Source organism: Acomys russatus, chromosome 14 (genome assembly GCF_903995435.1).
Source record: "Acomys russatus chromosome 14, mAcoRus1.1, whole genome shotgun sequence".
Taxonomy (NCBI): domain Eukaryota; kingdom Metazoa; phylum Chordata; class Mammalia; order Rodentia; family Muridae; genus Acomys; species Acomys russatus.
This window is the reverse complement of record NC_067150.1, coordinates 61,951,859-61,972,302: the sequence shown is the minus strand read 5'-3', so window position 1 is coordinate 61,972,302 and position 20,444 is coordinate 61,951,859. Positions and strand designations below refer to the sequence as shown.

The following is a 20,444-nucleotide window of genomic DNA, read 5'->3' as shown; positions in this document are numbered from 1 at the left end:
AAATGTCTTGGGGGAAAAAAAGAACATCAAAAAGCCTATCTACAGTTTCAACTACCTGCTGAGCAATTACTCATCTCCCGCGGTTACCAACAATCAGGGATGGTGTGCTAAAGAACTGTCCAAATATTTCAATGAAGACACTGATTTCCTTTTCAATATCAAATAAAAACAGAATTAGCAGACTTTAAGTATATGAATATACAAAGTAACAAACAGGCTACAAATGAAAATAATCATCTCAAACATAATTCCTGCCAAGGCATGAAAGACTTTAAAAAATGGAATTGATTTAGGAAATGTAAAATACTGAGCAGACATCAGACTTCTACATAAAAAACTGACCCTGGCCGGGCGTGGTGGCGCACGCCTTTAATCCCAGCACTCGGGAAGCAGAGGCAGGTGGATCGCTGTGAGTTCGAGGCCAGCCTGGTCTACAAAGCGGGTCCAGGACAGCCAAGGCTACACAGAGAAACCCTGTCTCAAAAAACCAAAAAAAAAAAAACTGACCCTGAAGCCACAAGCTGCTGCTGTCCAGTTTGTGCCCTACCAGCTGCATTCTTCGGCACAGGCTCTCCTGCTCACAGCAGCCATGGAACAGGGAAAAAGATGCAGGTAAGAACCAACTCCATCATAGGAAAAGGAAAACTATCCTCAATTCTGAACTGCCTGTGTGAAGCGTTACAGAACCCTGGACCACCGGGCACCACCATTCTCTGTTATCCTGAGTATGTCAATTAAACAGTAATTTTTCATTAAGAGCAGAAAAAATTTATAATACAAAGAAACATCCATATTGCAATTTCTGTTTACAATTGCACAGAGAAGTACAGTGTACGTAAGAAATACATGTCTGCATATAAGAAGGTATGTACATTGGCAAGTGATGTACCCAATGTTGAGGTGGTCGAGCCTCCCCGCCTTGATTGGCAGTTGAAAAAAATATATTTCAATTTGTGATAAAAGTTTATCGAGAGCCAAGTCCGTCTGCAAGTGAAGAAAATGCAGCAACGAAGAACAGGGAACACGGGGCACATAATAACATTCTAAGACTTTGTGCCATTAGGTTAAAAATATCTGTCCATAAGAAAATTGGGTTCCTTTTCCATCCCCCCCCCCCCCCCCAATTGGAATTCTCAGGCTTTAAATTTTAAGTAATTCCACCTGGTCTGAGGACATGATCTCTTGCTATTTTTTTCTTCAACTATTAACTGTGAGGGTTTCATTTGGAGATGATGACTTAACAGGTTTCTCTTTGGAGTGAAGTTTTCCCACTGTAGGCACTAGGAAGAACCAAGGCAAAAGCTGCAGTTAGCGTCGCATGTGTCCCATTTGATAACTCTCCCGGGGCCTCTGACGCGGGGGCTGCTGAATGGGCTGCGGCGGCCTCCTCCTCTTTAAAGTGCCTGCAAAGAAAGCAAAACAGTTCACCATGCCAATCTTCAAAAGCCAAGTGTTCTTTCACCAGGAGGAGCTATACTTTAGCACTGGCCAGTAGAAATATGTGCCCTGTATCACAGTTTTCAAGTTTCAGATGGCCATAATAAATAAATATAGTAAAACTTAATTTTAATACTTATTTCACTTAGGCCAATTCAAGTTAAAAATAACAACTTTAACATGTACCCAATATAAAAATTACTAAAATGTTTCACCATTTTATGTTGTCTTTAAGTCTGATTCATATTTAATATATAACAGCACATCTCAGTGGACACAAGCCACAATCCAAGTACTTGACAGCCCTAAGAATTAGACTGATTAGTCTAAATTAATATAGGTTTGAGGGTAGAATCTATGGCTTGAGCCCTGACAGGCAGCTGAGGCCTGTCTGCATAGCAGGATGGCAACTAACACACCCAGTCTGTCATGAAGACTTTGGTTGTCCTGTAAGCAAGTGCTCAGCACTTTTATGAAGGTTGAACAAATGACAAGCAGTTTTCAGATGCCAATACCCAAGTCAAATATTTGCTCCACTAAAGGAGAGTGCCATGGCAACTGTGCCGAAAATGGGCCCTACAGCTCAAGACACATGACACCAGAGCGGTTCTGACTCAGGAAACTTAAGAAAGCAAGAATATCAATCAAATACCCTCTCATCCCCACCATGATTCCTGGGCTCTCTTGTCCCAACACAGGAAAATGCAAGGAGACAGCTGAGGGAAAATACAAAGCAGAAGAAACCACTTTGTGTACAGTATTATAGGTGGCCTGAGACAGTGCTCTCCTCAGGCGGAGGGGGACATGCTAGCACCCAACCCTGACTTCCCTGCTTGACTGTCTTAGGCAGTGTCTTCCCACAGCTGTAAAGACACCTTGGAGAAGGGAGGGGAGGAGCGGTAAGACTGACTATGTGCTAACACAGAGCAGCTGCTTCCTCTCTCGTCTTCTTCAGATGCCCAGATTGGATTTATCTGAGTGGTGGTAGCCTCCCGAGGGGAAGGGTGGAGACTCCAGATCAGTTCTTAACATCTGAAGCCGCTACACTGTAACCCCCTCATGCAGACCATACTTCTCGGTAAGCCTCCTCTAGAGGAAATGTGCCTCCACACCAAAACTATTCCAAGAACACAAACATTACAAATAGTATCAGAGCCATTAACTATTTAGATAGAAAGATCAATAACTTAAAAGCACCTTAACTAATGTAACAAAAAACAAGGTATGGTAACACACTGAGACAAAAACAAGGATAGAGAATCCGCCCCAAAATAAAAATGTTAGTTTAAATGTTCCTTGACATTCAGGATAAATCAGCATTACAATGGCAGTCAATAACTAGACGGGACTGGTGACCGAGCACACAGCCAGTGAATCGTTTTATCAGGTAATTTGTCAAAAACAAAGCCTCAAAAATTCAGTTACTAAAGCCTTGTGAGTGCTGTATCCTTCCTGCTGAGCAGTTCTGACTCTACTCACAGCAGCACCCACTGCTCAGCACCTTACCTGGAAGTGGTTTAGGAGGAGGCAACTTTGGATTACTACTTGGAGTGTGAACACTGCAAATCTTGATAAATCCAGCCATTAACATGATCAGGGCAATTCCCATAAGCAGTACTGCCCACCAATGAGCCTAGATAGGAACAGATTGGAACTATTTTAAGACAGCAGACACTAACATGCTTTGTATGCAATATTTACAGCTTTCAAATTCTGAATATACACATTGGCTTTAACAGATTATTGTAACATTTATGCAATTACTATTAATTATTTCTAGCAAAACATTCAAAATGCTTCTACCATCTGAGGCTTTATACAAACATTCAATCTGTACGGTTTACTTAGATTCTAAAACAAAAATACATGCTAAGCCAAACATCCAGCCACCTTTTTAAATACATGAGCTCTCTCATATTAAAACTTTTGTTTCACCTTAAAAGAATTTCTAACTTGTGTAAGCTCCGTGCAAGGAACTTTGAAAACTCTGACCCAGAGTCAGCGTTATGCACCACAGTTCTCCCCACGGAAGTCCCCTAACATGGGGCTCAATTGGTAAAGGGCTTGTCACCAAGTTCAGATTCCCAGAACTCACGTAAAAAAGTCATGTGTAAAAGCATATACCTATAATCTCAGCACTGGGAACCAGAGACAAGTGGGTCTCTTAGGCTTGCTGGCTAGCCAGTTTAGCCAATCAGAAATCTACAAGTTCAGTGAGAGATCCTGTCTCAACAACAACAAAAAAAGGCAGAAAGCAACATCCAACATCAAGTTCTAGCCTCACATATACACATGCACTCACCCATGCAAACCACAGAGAGATGGATGAGAACCAGACAGACAGACAGACACACACACAGACATACACACACACACACACCCCTACCATATAAGAGTATTTTCCTAGATAGTCAGGCCATGGTCATCACAGGCCCATGGAAGCTTTGCTGTCTGTCTCATCACACCTTCAGTACCATGTGCTGCTGTGCCTCACTGCTGTCCTTCAACATCCCCTCACCGCTGTCCTTCAGTCTAGAAGGGTCCCACAGATCCCCTCTCATCTGTCCCACAGATCCCCTCTGACCTTAAGAGACTTGACACTTTCAGGGTGGTTGTTGAGTACAAGACTGTAAGAACTAATTTTGAATTCCCTAGTGTTTCTTATGATCAGATTCTGGTCATGCATGTGTTAAAAGTATCACAAAGGGGATCTTGTACTCTTCCCCCGTCCTGACAGGCAGGACATGACTGACTGCGTTACTATGATGGTAACCTTGATTGCTTGATAGAGATGTTAGACACAAGACTTAATCAACAAGATTTTTTCCTTTGTGGAATCAATGGAGATGTAATTTGTAACTATGTAAACGTTCCATTCTCCACAAATTATCATTCATTTACTTACTTGTTCTGTTAGGGCTTCCTGTTCTATACAATGGACGACAGCCCAATACTGTCATTATCATGGGCTGCTGACACTTTCCCCCACAGAAAGGTCCAGGCTCATATTGTTCTTTCAATACCCGAGTCCTGGACCACCCATGTCTGTTGAACTCTGGTTCCTTTTAGTCTTTCTCATCCTACAAAGACCCCTCCTCACCCTACTTGCACACTGACATGGTCCATGCCTTCTCCATGGGACAGAAGCCTCTTGCTGTATTTTCAGTCTTTCTCCTACTCTGTAGACCCTCCTCACTCCACTTGCACACTGACACAGCACTCACCTTCCATTACGTAGGCTACAGCATCCCGCATCACACTCGTCCGCACACCCTCCTAGCCAGCAAGGCTCTATTAGCCAGCCTTCTCTGAGGCACTGCAGCCATCCACACCTGGCCTGCATTCCTACCTTGCTTAGAGTTATCCAATGCCTTGGGAACAAACTGCTCAAAAAAAGAGCCTACGTGATGGAAGAAGGGAATTTACGCTGGAAGGTCGTCCTCTTACTTCCACCTACACTCACACTCACAGACAGAGAGATACGCCCTCTGACTTCCACTTACACACACACACACGGGGGGGGGGGGGGGGGGGGGGGGGGGAGGGAACAGACTTACATACACGCGCACACACGCACGTGCACACACGTTTGTTTTATGTAAAGGTGATGGAGAGACAGCTCAGTGGTTAAGAGCACTAACTGCTCTTCTAAGATCCAGGTTCAATTACTAGTATCAACATAGCAGTTTACAACCATCTGTAGCTGTAGTGCCAGGGAATCTGACACTGTCTTCTAGCCCCTGCAAATACCAGGCACACACACGGCACACAGAACATTCAAACATATAAGTTATGAAAATTAAAAGTAATGAAAGGAGAGGGAGGCCAGATGTGGTGGTACATATCCGTGATTCCAGCAACTGGGAAAGGGAGGCAGAAGGATCAGGAGTTAGCCTTAGCTAACACTCACTTTGAGGCTAGCCTGGGCCAAATGAGATTCTGTTTCAATCCTTTTCCTACCTCCACCCCAAAATTACAAAAGAAAAGAGAAGAAACAGAAAATAGAAAAGAGGAAAGATTTGTTTTTAATTAAAAATGAACTGAGAATGATTTATACTGTGCATGTGGCTTCTCATCAGTCTCACACCATCCTCAGGTGTGCACAAGAGTCCCACAGCCACCTTCCTTCTGTTTCACTTTTATTCTGCAGTCTGTGACAATAGTTTCCAGAGCGTCAGTCTTATGCTCACTATGGCAGAGGCTGCAAACTCAAGTGCCCACACAGCATGAAGGTACAATGCAATTCAGTCTCCCTGATCAAAGATCTGTTTTTCAGGAGAAGTAACAAATCTGAATTTTCATAAGACGTCTATTTATAAATGCTGGCAAACTTGTTCCGAGTTTCTAAAACAATGGGTAGACCACACATAACACGTTGATGGGGCTGAATCTGGCTTAGAAACCATGAGTTTATAATGTACCCTTTTTGTTTCATTACAAAACAATAATTGTGTTGGTTTATGATCTATGGGTAAAGTAAAAATCTAGAAAGACAAAACACCAGTTATTGATATGTTGTGCAACTGTTCCAGGTGTGCTCAGGTGTGCTTTTGTGTACTACTGAACACTCTTCTAGAGACCTGGAGCCTACAATCTACTTTTTAGTCTATTTCTTGTACCCTACCTTAGACTGTTCATTTTCTCAAATGTTCTTTTGTTTGCTATAGAAAATATTTTCAGAGCTCCTTTCTCCTTTGTCCTCAGGATGATATCATCCTTGTTATAGATGTTTTCTATGGATTCCTATTATTTTTCTGTTTTTATTTACACTTGAGTAACAGACTTGATATTTATCAAGAGGCAGGGGAGAGAGAGAGGAGTGCTGTCGGTCTGTCCAAACAGTCCAGAGCTAATCCTGAGCAATGATAGTAAACACCAGTGGAACCCTTAGATACTCTGACAGTGCTGTGCATTTCTGAGTTCCTTCAGGGATCATCTTCTGTTGTGCGGTGCAGTTCTTAAGCTCAATGTGCAGTGGTAGAGTCCACCTCACTCAGGCTGAGGCCTAGCGCTGTCAGAGTCCACCTCACTCAGGCTGAGGCCTAACGCTGTCAGAGTCCACCCCACTCAGGCTGAGGCCTAGCGTTGTCAGAGTCCACCTCACTCAGGCTGAGGCCTAGCACTGTCAGAGTCCACCTCACTCAGGCTGAGGCCTAGCGTTGTCAGGAGTCCACCTCACTCAGGCTGAGGCCTAGCGCTGTCAGAGTCCACCTCACTCAGGCTGAGGCCTAGCGCTGTCAGAGTCCACCTCACTCAGGCTGAGGCCCAGCGCTGTCAGAGTCCACCTCACTCAGGCTGAGGCCTAGCGCTGTCAGAGTCCACCTCACTCAGGCTGAGGCCCAGCGTTGTCAGAGTCCACCTCACTCAGGCTGAGGCCTAGCGTTGTCAGAGTCCACCTCACTCAGGCTGAGGCCTAGCGCTGTCAGAGTCCACCTCACTCAGGCTGGGGCCTAGCGCTGTCAGAGTCCACCTCACTTTAGCTGGGGCCTAGCACTGTCAGAGTCCATCTCACTCAGGCTGGGGCCTAGCACTGTAGAGTCTACCTCACTTAAGCTGGGGCCTAGCACTGTCAGAGTCCACCTCACTCAGGCTGAGGCCTAGCGCTGTCAGAGTCCACCTCACTTAAGCTGGGGCCTAGCACTGTCAGAGTCCACCTCACTCAGGCTGAGGCCTAGCGCTGTCAGAGTCCACCTCACTTAAGCTGGGGCCTAGCACTGTCAGAGTCCATCTCACTCAGGCTGGGGCCTAGCACTGTCAGTGTCCATCTCACTCAGGCTGAGGCCTAGCACTGTCAGAGTCCACCTCACTTAAGCTGGGGCCTAGCACTGTCAGAGTCCATCTCACTCAGGCTGAGGCCTAGCACTGTCAGAGTCCACCTCACTCAGGCTGGGGCCTAGCACTGCAGAGTCCACCTCACTCAGGCTGGGGCCTAGCACTGTCAGAGTCCACGTCACTCAGGCTGGGGCCTAGCGCTGTCAGAGTCCACTTCACTCAGGCTGGGGCCTAGCACTGCAGAGTCCACCTCACTGAAGCTGGGGCCTAGCAGTGCAGAGTTCACCTCACTCAGGCTGAGGCCTAGCAGTGCAGAGTTCACCTCACTCAGGCTAGGGCCTAGCACTGCAGAGTCCACCTCACTCAAGCTGGGGCCTAGCAGTGCAGAGTTCACCTCACTCAGGCTGGGGCCTAGCACTGTCAGAGTCCACCTCACTCAAGCTGGGGCCTAGCGCTGCAGAGTCCACCTCACTTAAGCTGGGGCCTAGCACTGTCAGAGTCCACCTCACTCAGGCTGGGGCCTAGCACTGCAGAGTCCACCTCACTTAAGCTGGGGCCTAGCGCTGTCAGAGTCCACTTCACTCAGGCTGGGGCCTAGCACTGCAGAGTCCACCTCACTCAAGCTGGGCCCTAGCAGTGCAGAGTTCACCTCACTCAGGCTGGGGCCTAGCAGTGCAGAGTTCACCTCACTCAGGCTGGGGCCTAGCACTGTAGAGTCCACCTCACTCAAGCTGGGGCCTAGCAGTGCAGAGTTCACCTCACTCAGACTCGGGCCTAGCACTGTCAGAGTCCACCTCACTCAAGCTGGGGCCTAGCACTGCAGAATCCACCTCACTCAAGCTGGGGCCTAGCACTGCAGAGTCCACCTCACTCAAGCTGGGGCCTAGCACTGTCAGAGTCCACCTCACTCAAGCTGGGGCCTAGCATTGTCAGAGTCCACCTCACTCAGGCTGAGGCCTAGTGCTGTCAGAGTCCACCTCACTCAGGCTGGGGCCTAGCGCTGTCAGAGTCCACCTCACTCAGGCTGGGGCCTAGCGCTGTCAGAGTCCACTTCACTCAGGCTGGGGCCTAGCACTGCAGAGTCCACCTCACTCAAGCTGGGCCCTAGCAGTGCAGAGTTCACCTCACTCAGGCTGGGGCCTAGCAGTGCAGAGTTCACCTCACTCAGGCTGGGGCCTAGCACTGTAGAGTCCACCTCACTCAAGCTGGGGCCTAGCAGTGCAGAGTTCACCTCACTCAGACTCGGGCCTAGCACTGTCAGAGTCCACCTCACTCAAGCTGGGGCCTAGCACTGCAGAATCCACCTCACTCAAGCTGGGGCCTAGCACTGCAGAGTCCACCTCACTCAAGCTGGGGCCTAGCACTGTCAGAGTCCACCTCACTCAAGCTGGGGCCTAGCATTGTCAGAGTCCACCTCACTCAGGCTGAGGCCTAGTGCTGTCAGAGTCCACCTCACTCAGGCTGGGGCCTAGCGCTGTCAGAGTCCACCTCACTCAGGCTGGGGCCTAGCGCTGTCAGAGTCCACTTCACTCAGGCTGGGGCCTAGCACTGCAGAGTCCACCTCACTCAAGCTGGGGCCTAGCAGTGCAGAGTTCACCTCACTCAGGCTGGGGCCTAGCAGTGCAGAGTTCACCTCACTCAGGCTGGGGCCTAGCACTGTAGAGTCCACCTCACTCAAGCTGGGGCCTAGCGCTGTCAGAGTCCACCTCACTCAGGCTGGGGCCTAGCGCTGTCAGAGTCCACCTCACTCAGGCTGGGGCCTAGCGCTGTCAGAGTCCACTTCACTCAGGCTGGGGCCTAGCACTGCAGAGTCCACCTCACTCAAGCTGGGGCCTAGCAGTGCAGAGTCCACCTTACTCAGGCTGGGGCCTAGCGCTGTCAGAGTCCACTTCACTCAGGCTGGGGCCTATCACTGCGGAATCCACCTCACTCAGGCTGGGGCCTAGTGCTGTCAGAGTCCACCTCACTCAGGCTGGGGCCTAGCACTGCAGAGTCCACCTCACTCAGGCTGAGGCCTAGTGCTGTCAGAGTCCACCTCACTCAGGCTGGGGCCTAGCACTGCACAGTCCACCTCACTCAAGCTGGGGCCTAGCAGTGCAGAGTCCACCTTACTCAGGCTGAGGCCTAGTACTGCAGAGGCAGCTTCCATCTTCTTAACACCTTCCTCTCTAGGCTCCATATAGCACACCTTCCATATAACTATTAGTGCTACAACTACTCAAGCAAGAGGTTTGGTTATGCCCTCTCTTCCTGTAACTCTTCTTCTAAAGCCATGAAGCTGCAGTGTGCAAAGCAGCGTGGCTCTACTAGCTCTCTCACAGGGGCACAGGAAGTTTCTGAACACAGGAAAGTTATCCTCGGCAGACAGGATGATCAAGAAGCAGGCCTGCTTTTAAATAGAGTATTCTGTCAATCACAAAAATTCATTAAGCTTTCCAAAATACTTTTCAAATTGTTTTGGTGTCAAAGGTTCATGTACTTGTGGCTTTTTCACGTACTTCCTTCACCATGAAACATTCCTGGACATCTGCTACTGCCAGCTCTTAGGAATGTACTTCTAGCATTGTCTTTTCAAAGAGGACTTCCAACAGGTAGGACAGGGAGGGATGCTAGACAATGTGTGCAAAATGGGCAAGACCCTGAGGTCAGTTACCAGCGTGCGTGCACACACACACACACACACACACACACACACACACACACACACCAAAAACAAAAAATTAAGATTTCTCCAATACAGTCTGCTTTTTTCCTATGAAAACAACACGCAGAACTGAAACGCCCTTCTGCGTGCCTGTGTTCCATATCCTAACTGGTCTATGGGCTCTGCGCTTCCTTCCTTCTAGCTCAATGCCGTAAGAAACCACTTGCTGGGCTAGTGACTCACCATTCTGCCCCGTTATGGCACCTGTTCTGGTTTGCCTAACACTGACAATGTAGACAAGGATCCTCACAGAGACACAATATGGAGGTGCCTTGGTGCTACTGACACCCCTCTTCAGACTTGCACACCCTACAGAGGAGCAACACAAACAGCTACAACACTGGGGTAAGAAAAGCTTGGATAACTGTGGTTAAAAGTTGGATTAAGGGCTAGAGAGAGGACTCGGTGGTTAACAGTGCTTGCTGGCCGTTCCTCCAGAAGACCCACCTGCTCCAATTCTCAGCATTCTCTGTGCATCTTGTAGGCAGGACAAATTTTGGGTTCAAAGTTTTGTGGAATGGTTGATGTCCCCCTCCCTCCACCAGATGTCCCGCCGGGCTACAGGAGACGGCCACTTCACATCCCCCACTGCTCGGAGTCTCAGCGACCGTCACCCCCACAGACCCTAGGAGCCTCCCCATTCCCATGTCTCCAGCTTGTCCCAGAGATATCCTCCCCACGGATTTATTCTCTCTCCCAGCCCTGTCCCCACCCCCCGCTCTCCCTATACCTATACTGAATTTAAATTTTAAACTTATTATTTCTCTAAATTGTAAAAACTATTGAATTAGGGGCTGAGGAATGCAAGTTAGTAGAGTACTTGCCTGCTATGCATGAGCCTCTGAGTTGTTGGAACCAGTACCTCATAAAATAGGATGTAGCGACAAATATGGCTGTCCCTAGAACTTGGGAGGTAAAGGCTAAAGGCAGTGAGATCAGAAGTTTATGGTCGTCTTCAGCTATGCAGTAAGTTTGAGGCCAGTCTGGATTATGTAAGACCCTGTCTTAAACAGACAAACCAGTCTGAGGCCAGCAGTGCTACTTGAGACCCTGTCTCAAAACAAAGCGAAGCAAACCTTAGAACACTGTATTGCTTGACGTTTTCTTAAAGGATTGCTGAGAGTGACCTCACCGTTCACCTGTCCACGCCATCTGTGAGACTTGCTTGCAAGTGGCATGGTTAAGAATGTAAAACTGAATAGTTTACTTTGTAAACTGCCTTACAACTCAGACTTTCCCCTTTCCTAGATATAGACTACTGTTTTTAAAAGAAAAAAGTAGATTTAATGAAAAATTCCTTTCTGTGAATTAGCAATGAGAATGCTTATCCTGTGCTCTGGAACGGTTTGATCACACTTCTGCACCTGTACAGATGTGCTGTGTGCCTTTGGTTTTATAATGTCAGCGTGGGTGTAGCATCCTCAGCTAGCACCGCCACAACGCTGGCGAGCAGGCTGTAAATGCTTTAGTGACCACTGGCCAGGTCAAATGCTGAGTTTGTTTTACATTATTTGTCTGATCTGATCTTGTGCAAAGTTTCCTTGTATAACAAGGTTTGTTTTATAATAATGATAGTTTGTGTCTTGGCGTCTTGGCGTCAGGGCAGTATTTCTGTGTGGTAGCGCATGGTGTTAGGATGCTCTGCTGCAAGAGGCTGCGCAAGAAGCGAAGGGCTCCCTTCACTGTCATTTCCAGAGCCGCCTGTGTCCTCTTGTTTCCTCTGACAGTGAGCTAGGACCCCTTTTCTTCTCATGCAGTTCTGTAGACTTTGAAGAACCTTACACTTCAGTATTTTATGCCTACTGTTGTCGTGGAGACGATCCAGTGCCCCTTTTGGGAGAGTTGTTTTGACAGCCATGTTTAGGTTTGTCCAGAATATCTTTGCTGAGTTTGCTAGCTAGGAGGCACTGATAAACACTCCATAGCTTTAGCAGGCATCAGGCAGTTCTTGATAGGATTGACCACACTCACCATTAACTATGTTGAGATCCTGGGCCGTTATCACTTGTTCTTTAAGTAGGAGTTGAAGACAGTAGTGATTCTTTTCTAGTTTCTGCTGGAATTAGTTGATGTGGTCTTGCTTCTCTTTAATCTTTTATGCTGGGTTTGACACTGTAGAGAACTTTTTTTTTTTTTTTCTCAAACTTATCTTTATGTGCCTTCCATTCTCTGCTATGGTGTGACTTTTTATTTAAGTTTGCCAAAAGCTTGTGTTATTATTATTAAGAATTAACATTTCCTACACCCCTTCTCACTATGGTGTCAGGTCTCTAATCCCTGGGCTCAAGGGGTCCCTCCACCCTCAGCCTCTCAGTAGCGGGCCCCAAGTACACACTCCTCTATTTTTGTAGGCAAGTCTTATGCCACAGTCCTAAACCTGCTGTGTAACCCAAGCTGAGCTCCAACTAATGGCAGTCCTACCTCAACCTCCAAAATGAATCTTCTCCCCCCGCCCCCCACCAAGAAAGGGTTTCTCTGTGTAGCCCTGGCTATCCTGGAACTTGCTCTGTAGACCAGACTGGCTTCAAATTTAAAAGATCCACTTGCCTCTGCTTCTTGCTGAGTAAGCATCATAGTCATTAAGAGATCTGCAACCGGCTATGCATCTGACCTTACATTATTCAATATTTCCTATCACAGACAAGATTAAGACCCAGAAATTACACTGAAAGATCAGAAGAAAACAAAATAAAACCACCAACAACAAAACCACAAAAAGCCTTCAGAAAATCATCTATATCTTTCTCATCTTTACTGCTGACCAAGGCAGGACCCATAGCTGGCTACCTGTTGTACTGAAATGAGAGAAATACAAAAACCAAGTAGTAGAACTTTCCCCAAAACCCAGTAGAAACACTAATGTATGTACCACCAGAAGTCACCTGCAAGAGGCAATGTAAACAAAGGAGCAGAGGGGAGCAGAGTGGCTCCTAACACCTACAGAACTTTGAATGTATTCAGATGGAAATCCAGATCACTTCAGAAGGAAATAAGAGCCAGAGATATTTAAACATTAAAATCCACACATACAGTAATTCTAGTATAAACAGGCCAGTGTTTGTCCTCCAATATTAATGACCTCTGCCCAAGTGAAACTAAGATCAAACATTTTAAGTTAAAGATTTTATGAATGAAGACTATACTTACCACAATCCACTCAGCAATGTTTTCGTAAAGTTGTGGACTAAAAATTGCTTTTTTCAGCCTAGCTAGAGGGCCATCAGCATCTACTAATCTGCACCGCATGAAAACGTCACAGTAGCCTCTGAAGTCATTGCAAGGAGAGCCCGGCTGCAGAGTGATAGTCCGACCACTGAACTGCTTATTCCACTGCAAAGAGCCTGTACTGGCACAAGTTGACGGAGCCGCTGGAAAAAGAGGGGTCAAGGACAAACAGAAGTCAGAATACCTGCTAAGATGGTCTTGGAAAGAAAAAAGAAAGCACTACCTAAACTCACTGCCACGTTACACAGACCTAACTAGTTTGTCAGCGTAGCATCACTAATCATTATCTCAAATAATCAAATATCAAATGTTGACTGCTTTAGAGCCTGCAATGGCTTTAAAACTATTGAGCTATATTTACATAAATTATTGCCTAAAGTGGACAAGATTTTATTTAATGTATCACTTAAGAATACCGTGAGAACCATAATGCAATGTCATATTTAAATTTTTCTCAAGAGAACTGATTTAGCTGAAAAATATCTGTCCACGCTGTGTATCTCTCTCCCATACCACCCCACATCACTCTCATGGCAGCACCTCCTCCTCCTCCTTTCTGTCTCTTGAGTCTCTTTCTGTCTCTATGTCTCTCTCTGTCTCCGTTCCTCTCCCCCCTTACTCTAAGTGACAAAAGGCTCCTCTCCAGGTCTTAAAGGGGCGCCTCTTTCCCTTTAAGGCTCTGTGAAGCTATTCCTGTTGCTCTTGTTCCTTTCTCATGCTGTCCCACTTCAAGGCTGAATCATGGTCAAGGTCCTTTCTCCTAATAAACCTCATTCCCAAAGAATGAAACAAACAAACAAACCATAATTGGCAAGTAATAGACTTTGGAAGCATGGGAAAGCCTTACTTTTCTTCATGCAGCAAACGTGGCACAACTCCTTGTCATCTTTGCCGTCAGAGCTGGCGCAGGTGCACTCCTCCAAGTCATACTTCTCACAGATGGAACCGGCGCATTGCTGCAGAAAGGCACATTCATGGTAATAGGCAGGATAAGTTTTTGATGTCAAAAAATAAAGTGGAACTAGGAGTTCCAAACAACAGGGCTGGACATGTGTACTTGCAAGGCCCTGGGTCTGATCCCTGGCAGCGCAAAACAAAATCACAGGTAAATATCAGCACCAATAATACCACATAAATAGATCTAAGACTAAATGAAAGTAAGTTGTACAACTTTTAAAGCAACGAAAGGAAAAACAACAACAACAACAACAACAACAAAAAAAACACTAAACAAAAGCAGAGGAAAAGGCAGTCCCATTTGTATGTTGGTTATTGTAGCTCCTCTATAAGCAGAGAAAAATTTAAGTTTTAGCCATGGACGTTCAGAACATTTCACACTCCTGAAATATTAATTTATGCAACTTAAAAGCAGTGCAGATAAGACCACACGCCCAGCTGTACTCTCCTGAATACCAAAGACACATGACTGCAAGCATGAAAGGTGAGTCAGGAGCTAACGGCATGCTACCAGGCAGCTGTGTCACAATACACACTCGTGGCTCTGTGGGGAACGAACAGGGACATTACTGAGCAGGAGCCCCAGAGCAGTTAGTTACCTTACGGAGCTGTCAGTGTCAACCACTATTCTGAAAAAGCATGCTCTATAAAATTTAAAACATCTTACATCAAATGCTTACCCCGTTGATGCACACTTGTGTATGCCTGTTACAGTCTGTAAAGTTAGGCTTGGGATCAGATGCTGGGCAGAGTGCAGTAAAGCCATTGCATATCCCTTCCTTTGCACAGTCAGAATCATCCCGACACTTCTCAGACTTCGACTTGAATGTGCACTGTGCTGTACAGCAAGGTCCTTGACTCGGACTAGGAGAAGCATTAAATGATCAGATAAAGTAAATCACTAGCTATTTATTATAGACTTAGATATGAGCCTGGTTTTCACACCGCAAACTTAAATACATTACTGAAATACAACTTCAACTATTACTAGTAACCAGCTGCTCTATTTGAACATTCTACCAAGCCTCAGATGAAGATGAGTGTCTTGTTTCCACAGTTAAAAATACTGCAAATCAGCATTCTTACTCTGCCATTTGTGAAAAGAATTCAGGATTAGGAAACTTTTTGATGTTTTCCCTCCCATGGCTACATAATACATTAATCAATTTGTACATTTCTTTACTAAAATCAAACTTGGATACACAGACTAATCATTTAAAAGTGTGTGTAACTACATAGTCTATTAGTTGTAATCATGACTGCATTTGACAAGTGAAATAATGACACTAAGTTACAGAATCCTACATACCCCACTTTACCTAAATATCTTGAAGTTAATAGTCTTTTTGGACAGAAAATAGTTACATTTTCAAAGTTAGGAACTAAAATAACACATATTTTATGAATCAGCATTTCCACAATATATTTTCAATACCCAAATCACTAAATTATTAATTGTTCCAATCGTCAAAACAGGACACTGTCATTCCAGAACGATAAATGGCAATACAACAAAGCAAGGCAAACTTCCATAGCCATAAGGCTCTCTTGATATCAGCACTAAATCTGTCCTAAGCAGGGTATGCTGGCATCCCTGGGGTTGGCACGTACCTGCACTGCTTCCCAGGCCTCAGCTTGCATTTCTTCCCCTCTGGCTGGTTTGCATCGAAGCAACACTCGTCTTTACACTGGTCACTGTAGCCACAGTCGCATTCTTCACCTTGTTCCACCATCCCATTCCCACATATAGGCTGGCCAGATTCTGAAGAAGTGAGAGCCATATGCACACATTAATTTTTTTCTTTTTTTTTTTATTATAGTTTTTTTTTATTAATTTATTCTTGTTACATCTCAATGGTTATCCCATCCCTTGCATCCTCCCGTTCCTCCCCCACCCCCCCCCCCCATTTTCCCATTATTCCCCTCCCCTATGACTGTTCCCGAGGGGGATTACCTCCCCCTGTATATTCTCATAGGGTATCAAGTTTCTTCTTGGCTACCAGCTGTCCTTCCTCTGAGTGCCACCAGGTCTCCCCCTCCAGGGGACATGGTCAAATGTGAGGCACCAGGGTACATGAGAAAGTCATATCACACTCTCCACTCAACTGTGGAGAATATTCTGACCATTGGCTAGATCTGGGAAGGGGTTTAAAGTTTACCTCCTGTATTGTCCTTGGCTGGTGCCTTAGTTTGAGCGGGACCTGACAGTTTACTGAAGAGCACTAGCTGCTCTTCCTGAGAAGCTGATTTCAGTTCCCAGCACCTCCATGGCAGCTCACAACTGTCTGTAACTCAAGATCCAGGCACTCTGATACCATCTTTCAGCTTCTGTGGGAATCAGGCTTACACATGATGATGATGATGATGATGATGATAATGTGTGTGTGTGTGTGTGTGTGTGTGTGTGTGTGTGTGTGTGTGTGTGCAAAACACCATACACAGAAACATAAAATAAAATAAAATTCAAATTCCTTAAGAGGTTTACCAAAAAGGAAAAGGAAAATTTAATGAGTAAATAACATTAAAAACAGAATCTGAAAATCAGAAGGCCTGTTTTTTAGTAAGAATAGTGCTACTACCCACAAGTGCTACCTCAAAATGCCACTCCCTTTGGGGGGGCTGGCCTCTGTGTCTGCAGAGTGGGAGGACTGACCTCATGGGTCCCTCTTGGTTCTTTAGAGAACTAGCAACATCACAGCTGAGCTTGCTGACTACACACGCAAATGAAGTTAGCGTTTCCCAGCCAGGAGAAACACTGAGGTTTCAAACACACATAGAAGTAGTAAGTAAATAAGCACACTGACCTGCCACGTACACTTTTCTTCTTGTACTTACTCCAAACCACTTTTTAATCTGTAGCATTTTGAAATCACACCTAATATGTTCGTAAAAACTTCAGGTTCCTTGTCTAAATGATAAACCTTTTATAAACCTAACTGTATATCACAGCTAATAAAATCACCAAGATGTTTATCAAGCATCTCATAGCGAACCCATGCTCAAATTTCCTGAACTGTCTCTCCACAATTGGTTACTGACTCTAGTTCCGAACAAGACTCTCCTAACCCCACCCGTCCCACCGCAGTTGCTTTAGCTGATATATCGCTCAACTTATTTTACTATAAAATAGGTTCACTGTCTTTTTATTTTTACATCATTTATTTGTTAAGAAAGTTGGATATTTTATCCTATAAAATAACTCATTTTTAAAAAGTGGTCGTAATAGTGTCAATAAGAACTTTCAATGTACATTATTCTATCTCTTGCTAGATAAAGCTCCTTAAGAAAATAAATACGTATGAGTTATTAGTATATTCCCTATAGTCCCAGGCAGCCTAACAATAAGGACAGATCTAAGATAATTTGTTAGAAAGTCTAACCTAAACATTGGTGAATAATTTCAATTGATTTCTTCAACTTTCTAACGTTCTCAATGAAGCTTAAAATTAGAATGGTGGGTTAGTTCAAACACAACCCCACTAAAATAAATGATATGAGGATGGGGGGTGGGGATCAGACTAGGAACGCTACTCTTTGTAAGATCACAAAATCACCTGAGGGCATTATCATTTAATGGGAAACTCAAGAAGCAAATGCCTTCATTTTCTACCAAGCAAAACTAACTTACAAGGAGTCTGTAACTTGCTAAAGGCCATATACAACAAATGGATGGAAGTCCATTATCTGAGTCCAGCATAATGGTGCACACCTATAATCCAGCACCCAGGACACAAAGGTAGGAAGACTGTGTGCTATACCAAGAACAAGCAAAAAAAAATCCCAAGCCATCTGACAAATCACCAGTGATTACGTGAAGAAATCTCAAAACTCAATGGACAAAACAAACAAAAACATTAATAACAGCTGAAAAACATGAGTAAACATGTTTCATCAGAGAAGACAGACAGCAATTAAGCTGTGAAAGGGGTCACCATTGTCACCAGAGGAGTGCAACACAAAACAAGGAACTATAGCTCGTTCCTGCCAGAACTAATGAACACACTAGATCCTGCCTTTGATGATGATGAAGAGACTGAGACAGGTCATAACCAGACCGTAAGGGTGTAAAGCAGCTTGGGCATGTTTTGTAGAAAACAAAGCAAGTGACCACTATGTGGTCTGTTAACTAGATTTGGGGTGTTTATCCAAGAAATCTCAATACCTATCTCTCCCTCTCTCTTTCTCTCTCTCTCTCTCTCTCTCTCTCTCTCTCTCTCTCTCTCTCTCTCTCTCACACACCCCTCTACACATGAATTTTATAGATATTTAATTGATAAAAGCCAAAACCTACAAATAGTCACCGCAGCTGTTTTTAGCAAGTGAATGCCTAAACAACCCTTATTTAGCAGGGAGAATCTCTTAGCAACAGGATGAACAAGCTACTGATGTAATTTGGATGAGTCCTGCTAAGTGAACAAGGGCACTCCCTAAAGGGTGTACGCTGTGCAGTTCCACCTGTACACTTTCAAAAGGACAGTATTTTTAAAAAGGAAAAGAGATTATTAGTGGAGTGGACGGGGAAGCAAGAGACAGCCAGGCATGGTTATGAGCAGAGAACAGCGAGGACCGTGGTCCTGACGGGCTGCTCTAGCTCTTGTCTGTGGTGAGATACAAACTACACATGTAATCAAATTATATAAAAGAGGAAACAGGAGCCAGGACTGTGGAGTGTGCTGATGATGATATCAGCCTTCACGGCACTGCCAACAGAAGCACTAGGTGAAGGGACTGAGCACCTGCCACTTGCTGTAACTGAATGGGAATCTACAATTGACCCAATAAAACTGTACTTAAAACAAAAGGATAAGCTTATCTGGACGTCTTCCTCAGTTCTCAGCCTTTCTTTGAATGTTCTTTACATACAAAAGTGATTGTGACTCAGTATTTGCACTCAAGTATTTTCTAATCTTCTGGAAAAGGAAGGTACACAAAACAACCTTAAGACAAGGCAGAATACTTGGAATCTGATAAATATCATGAGATACATACAGCTGAACGTAAGACCAAGATCCAATATGCTCACACCGTGGGATACTGTTCACCCTTGAAAAGGAATGGAGTTGTGCTATTATACAAGCAAACCTTGAAAATCTTATGCTAAGTGAAACATGCCAGGCACAAAGGAACATATACTATATGAGTCCCCTGAGCCCACTGACAGAAGCAATGAGTAAGCTGTATTCAGTCCTGAAATACAACTGCTATTCAGCAACAGGAACAAAACACTGTAATTAACCCTAAAATACTATGTGGAGTTAAAAGTAAAATTTCATAAAGGTAAAAAGCTAATAATTCCATTTGTCTGAAATCTTAAAACAGGCCAACCAACCTCTTGGGGGTGGGGAACAGTTAGCAGTTGCTCCTGGGAAGCTAACCGTAAAGTAGAATAAAGAACTCTCTGAGCTGGCAGACATGTTCTGTATCTTCAGTTGCTTGGTTTACATAGGTAATTGCCATTTGCCAGGAGGTGCAATTAAGATTCCTGCACAGCACACACCCATGTTTACTACAGCACAATCCCAACAGCCAAGCTGTGGCACTAACCTGAGTGTCCAACATGAAAGTCAGCTGCTGAAGAAACGTCCCATATACGCACTCTGGGGTTTAGGACTTTTTGTTGTGCGTTGGCTGTTTGGAGACGGGTCTTGCTGTGCAGCCCTGGCTGGCCTGAAGCCTGACATGTACACCAGGCTGGCCTTGAGTTCACAACTTCCTACCTGCCTCTGCCTCCCAACTGCTGTGCTCCACCACACCCGTGCAGCACACACACATGAGTTGGTTTCACACATGAAGAGTGCAATTATTTGTTGTTTGGGAGGAAGAGAGATGCAACTGGAGGTAATCACTTACGTGAATTAAGCCAAAGTCACAAAGACAAGTATCATGCTGTCTTCTCATTTCTGGTTCCTAGATTTTATACAGAACCATAAAACCACGTACATATACACAACATGAAAGTGGAAGCCAAACTACCTAGGAGAGCACAGGTAGGGAACTAACAAGAAGGGGCAGGGTGAGAAAGGGAGGGTAGGAAGTGTGTGCAGAATACACTCATTGTACAGTAAATTGTCTGTCTGTCTGTCTGTCTCTCACACACACTCATATGAATATATATGTATGTATATATATATGTGTGTGTGTGTGTGTGTAAATGATTGATTATGCAGTCCACCTAGGAAGAAAGAAAGGGAGGGAGGGAAAAGAAAAGAACCTCAAGCAATACCGAACCCTAGCTAATGAGATATACGCTAAAGAGTTCAGAAGTAAAATAGTCTGCTATCTGTAACTTAGTTTCAAAGGGGCAAAAAAAGTCCTAAGTATTTTGAGAAAGCAAATACTGCAAAGCGTT

General features: G+C 44.9%; 1 protein-coding gene across 2 annotated transcripts in view; it reads right to left on the bottom strand.

Annotated features, from left to right (window-relative positions):
* Window positions 1-873: 873 nt before the first annotated feature.
* Window positions 874-20,444, bottom strand: part of Adam10 (ADAM metallopeptidase domain 10) — a 102,604-nt gene continuing 83,033 nt past the window's right edge. For both annotated transcript variants that reach the window (XM_051156753.1, XM_051156754.1), the window contains exons 11-16: window positions 15,707-15,857; window positions 14,776-14,959; window positions 13,986-14,094; window positions 13,061-13,281; window positions 2,944-3,070; window positions 874-1,403 (exon numbers count right to left, since the gene is read on the bottom strand). In XM_051156753.1, coding sequence (XP_051012710.1) covers window positions 1,309-1,403; window positions 2,944-3,070; window positions 13,061-13,281; window positions 13,986-14,094; window positions 14,776-14,959; window positions 15,707-15,857 — 887 coding nt within the window. In that variant the 3' untranslated portion in view covers window positions 874-1,308. The remainder of the gene's footprint in view (window positions 1,404-2,943; window positions 3,071-13,060; window positions 13,282-13,985; window positions 14,095-14,775; window positions 14,960-15,706; window positions 15,858-20,444) is intronic.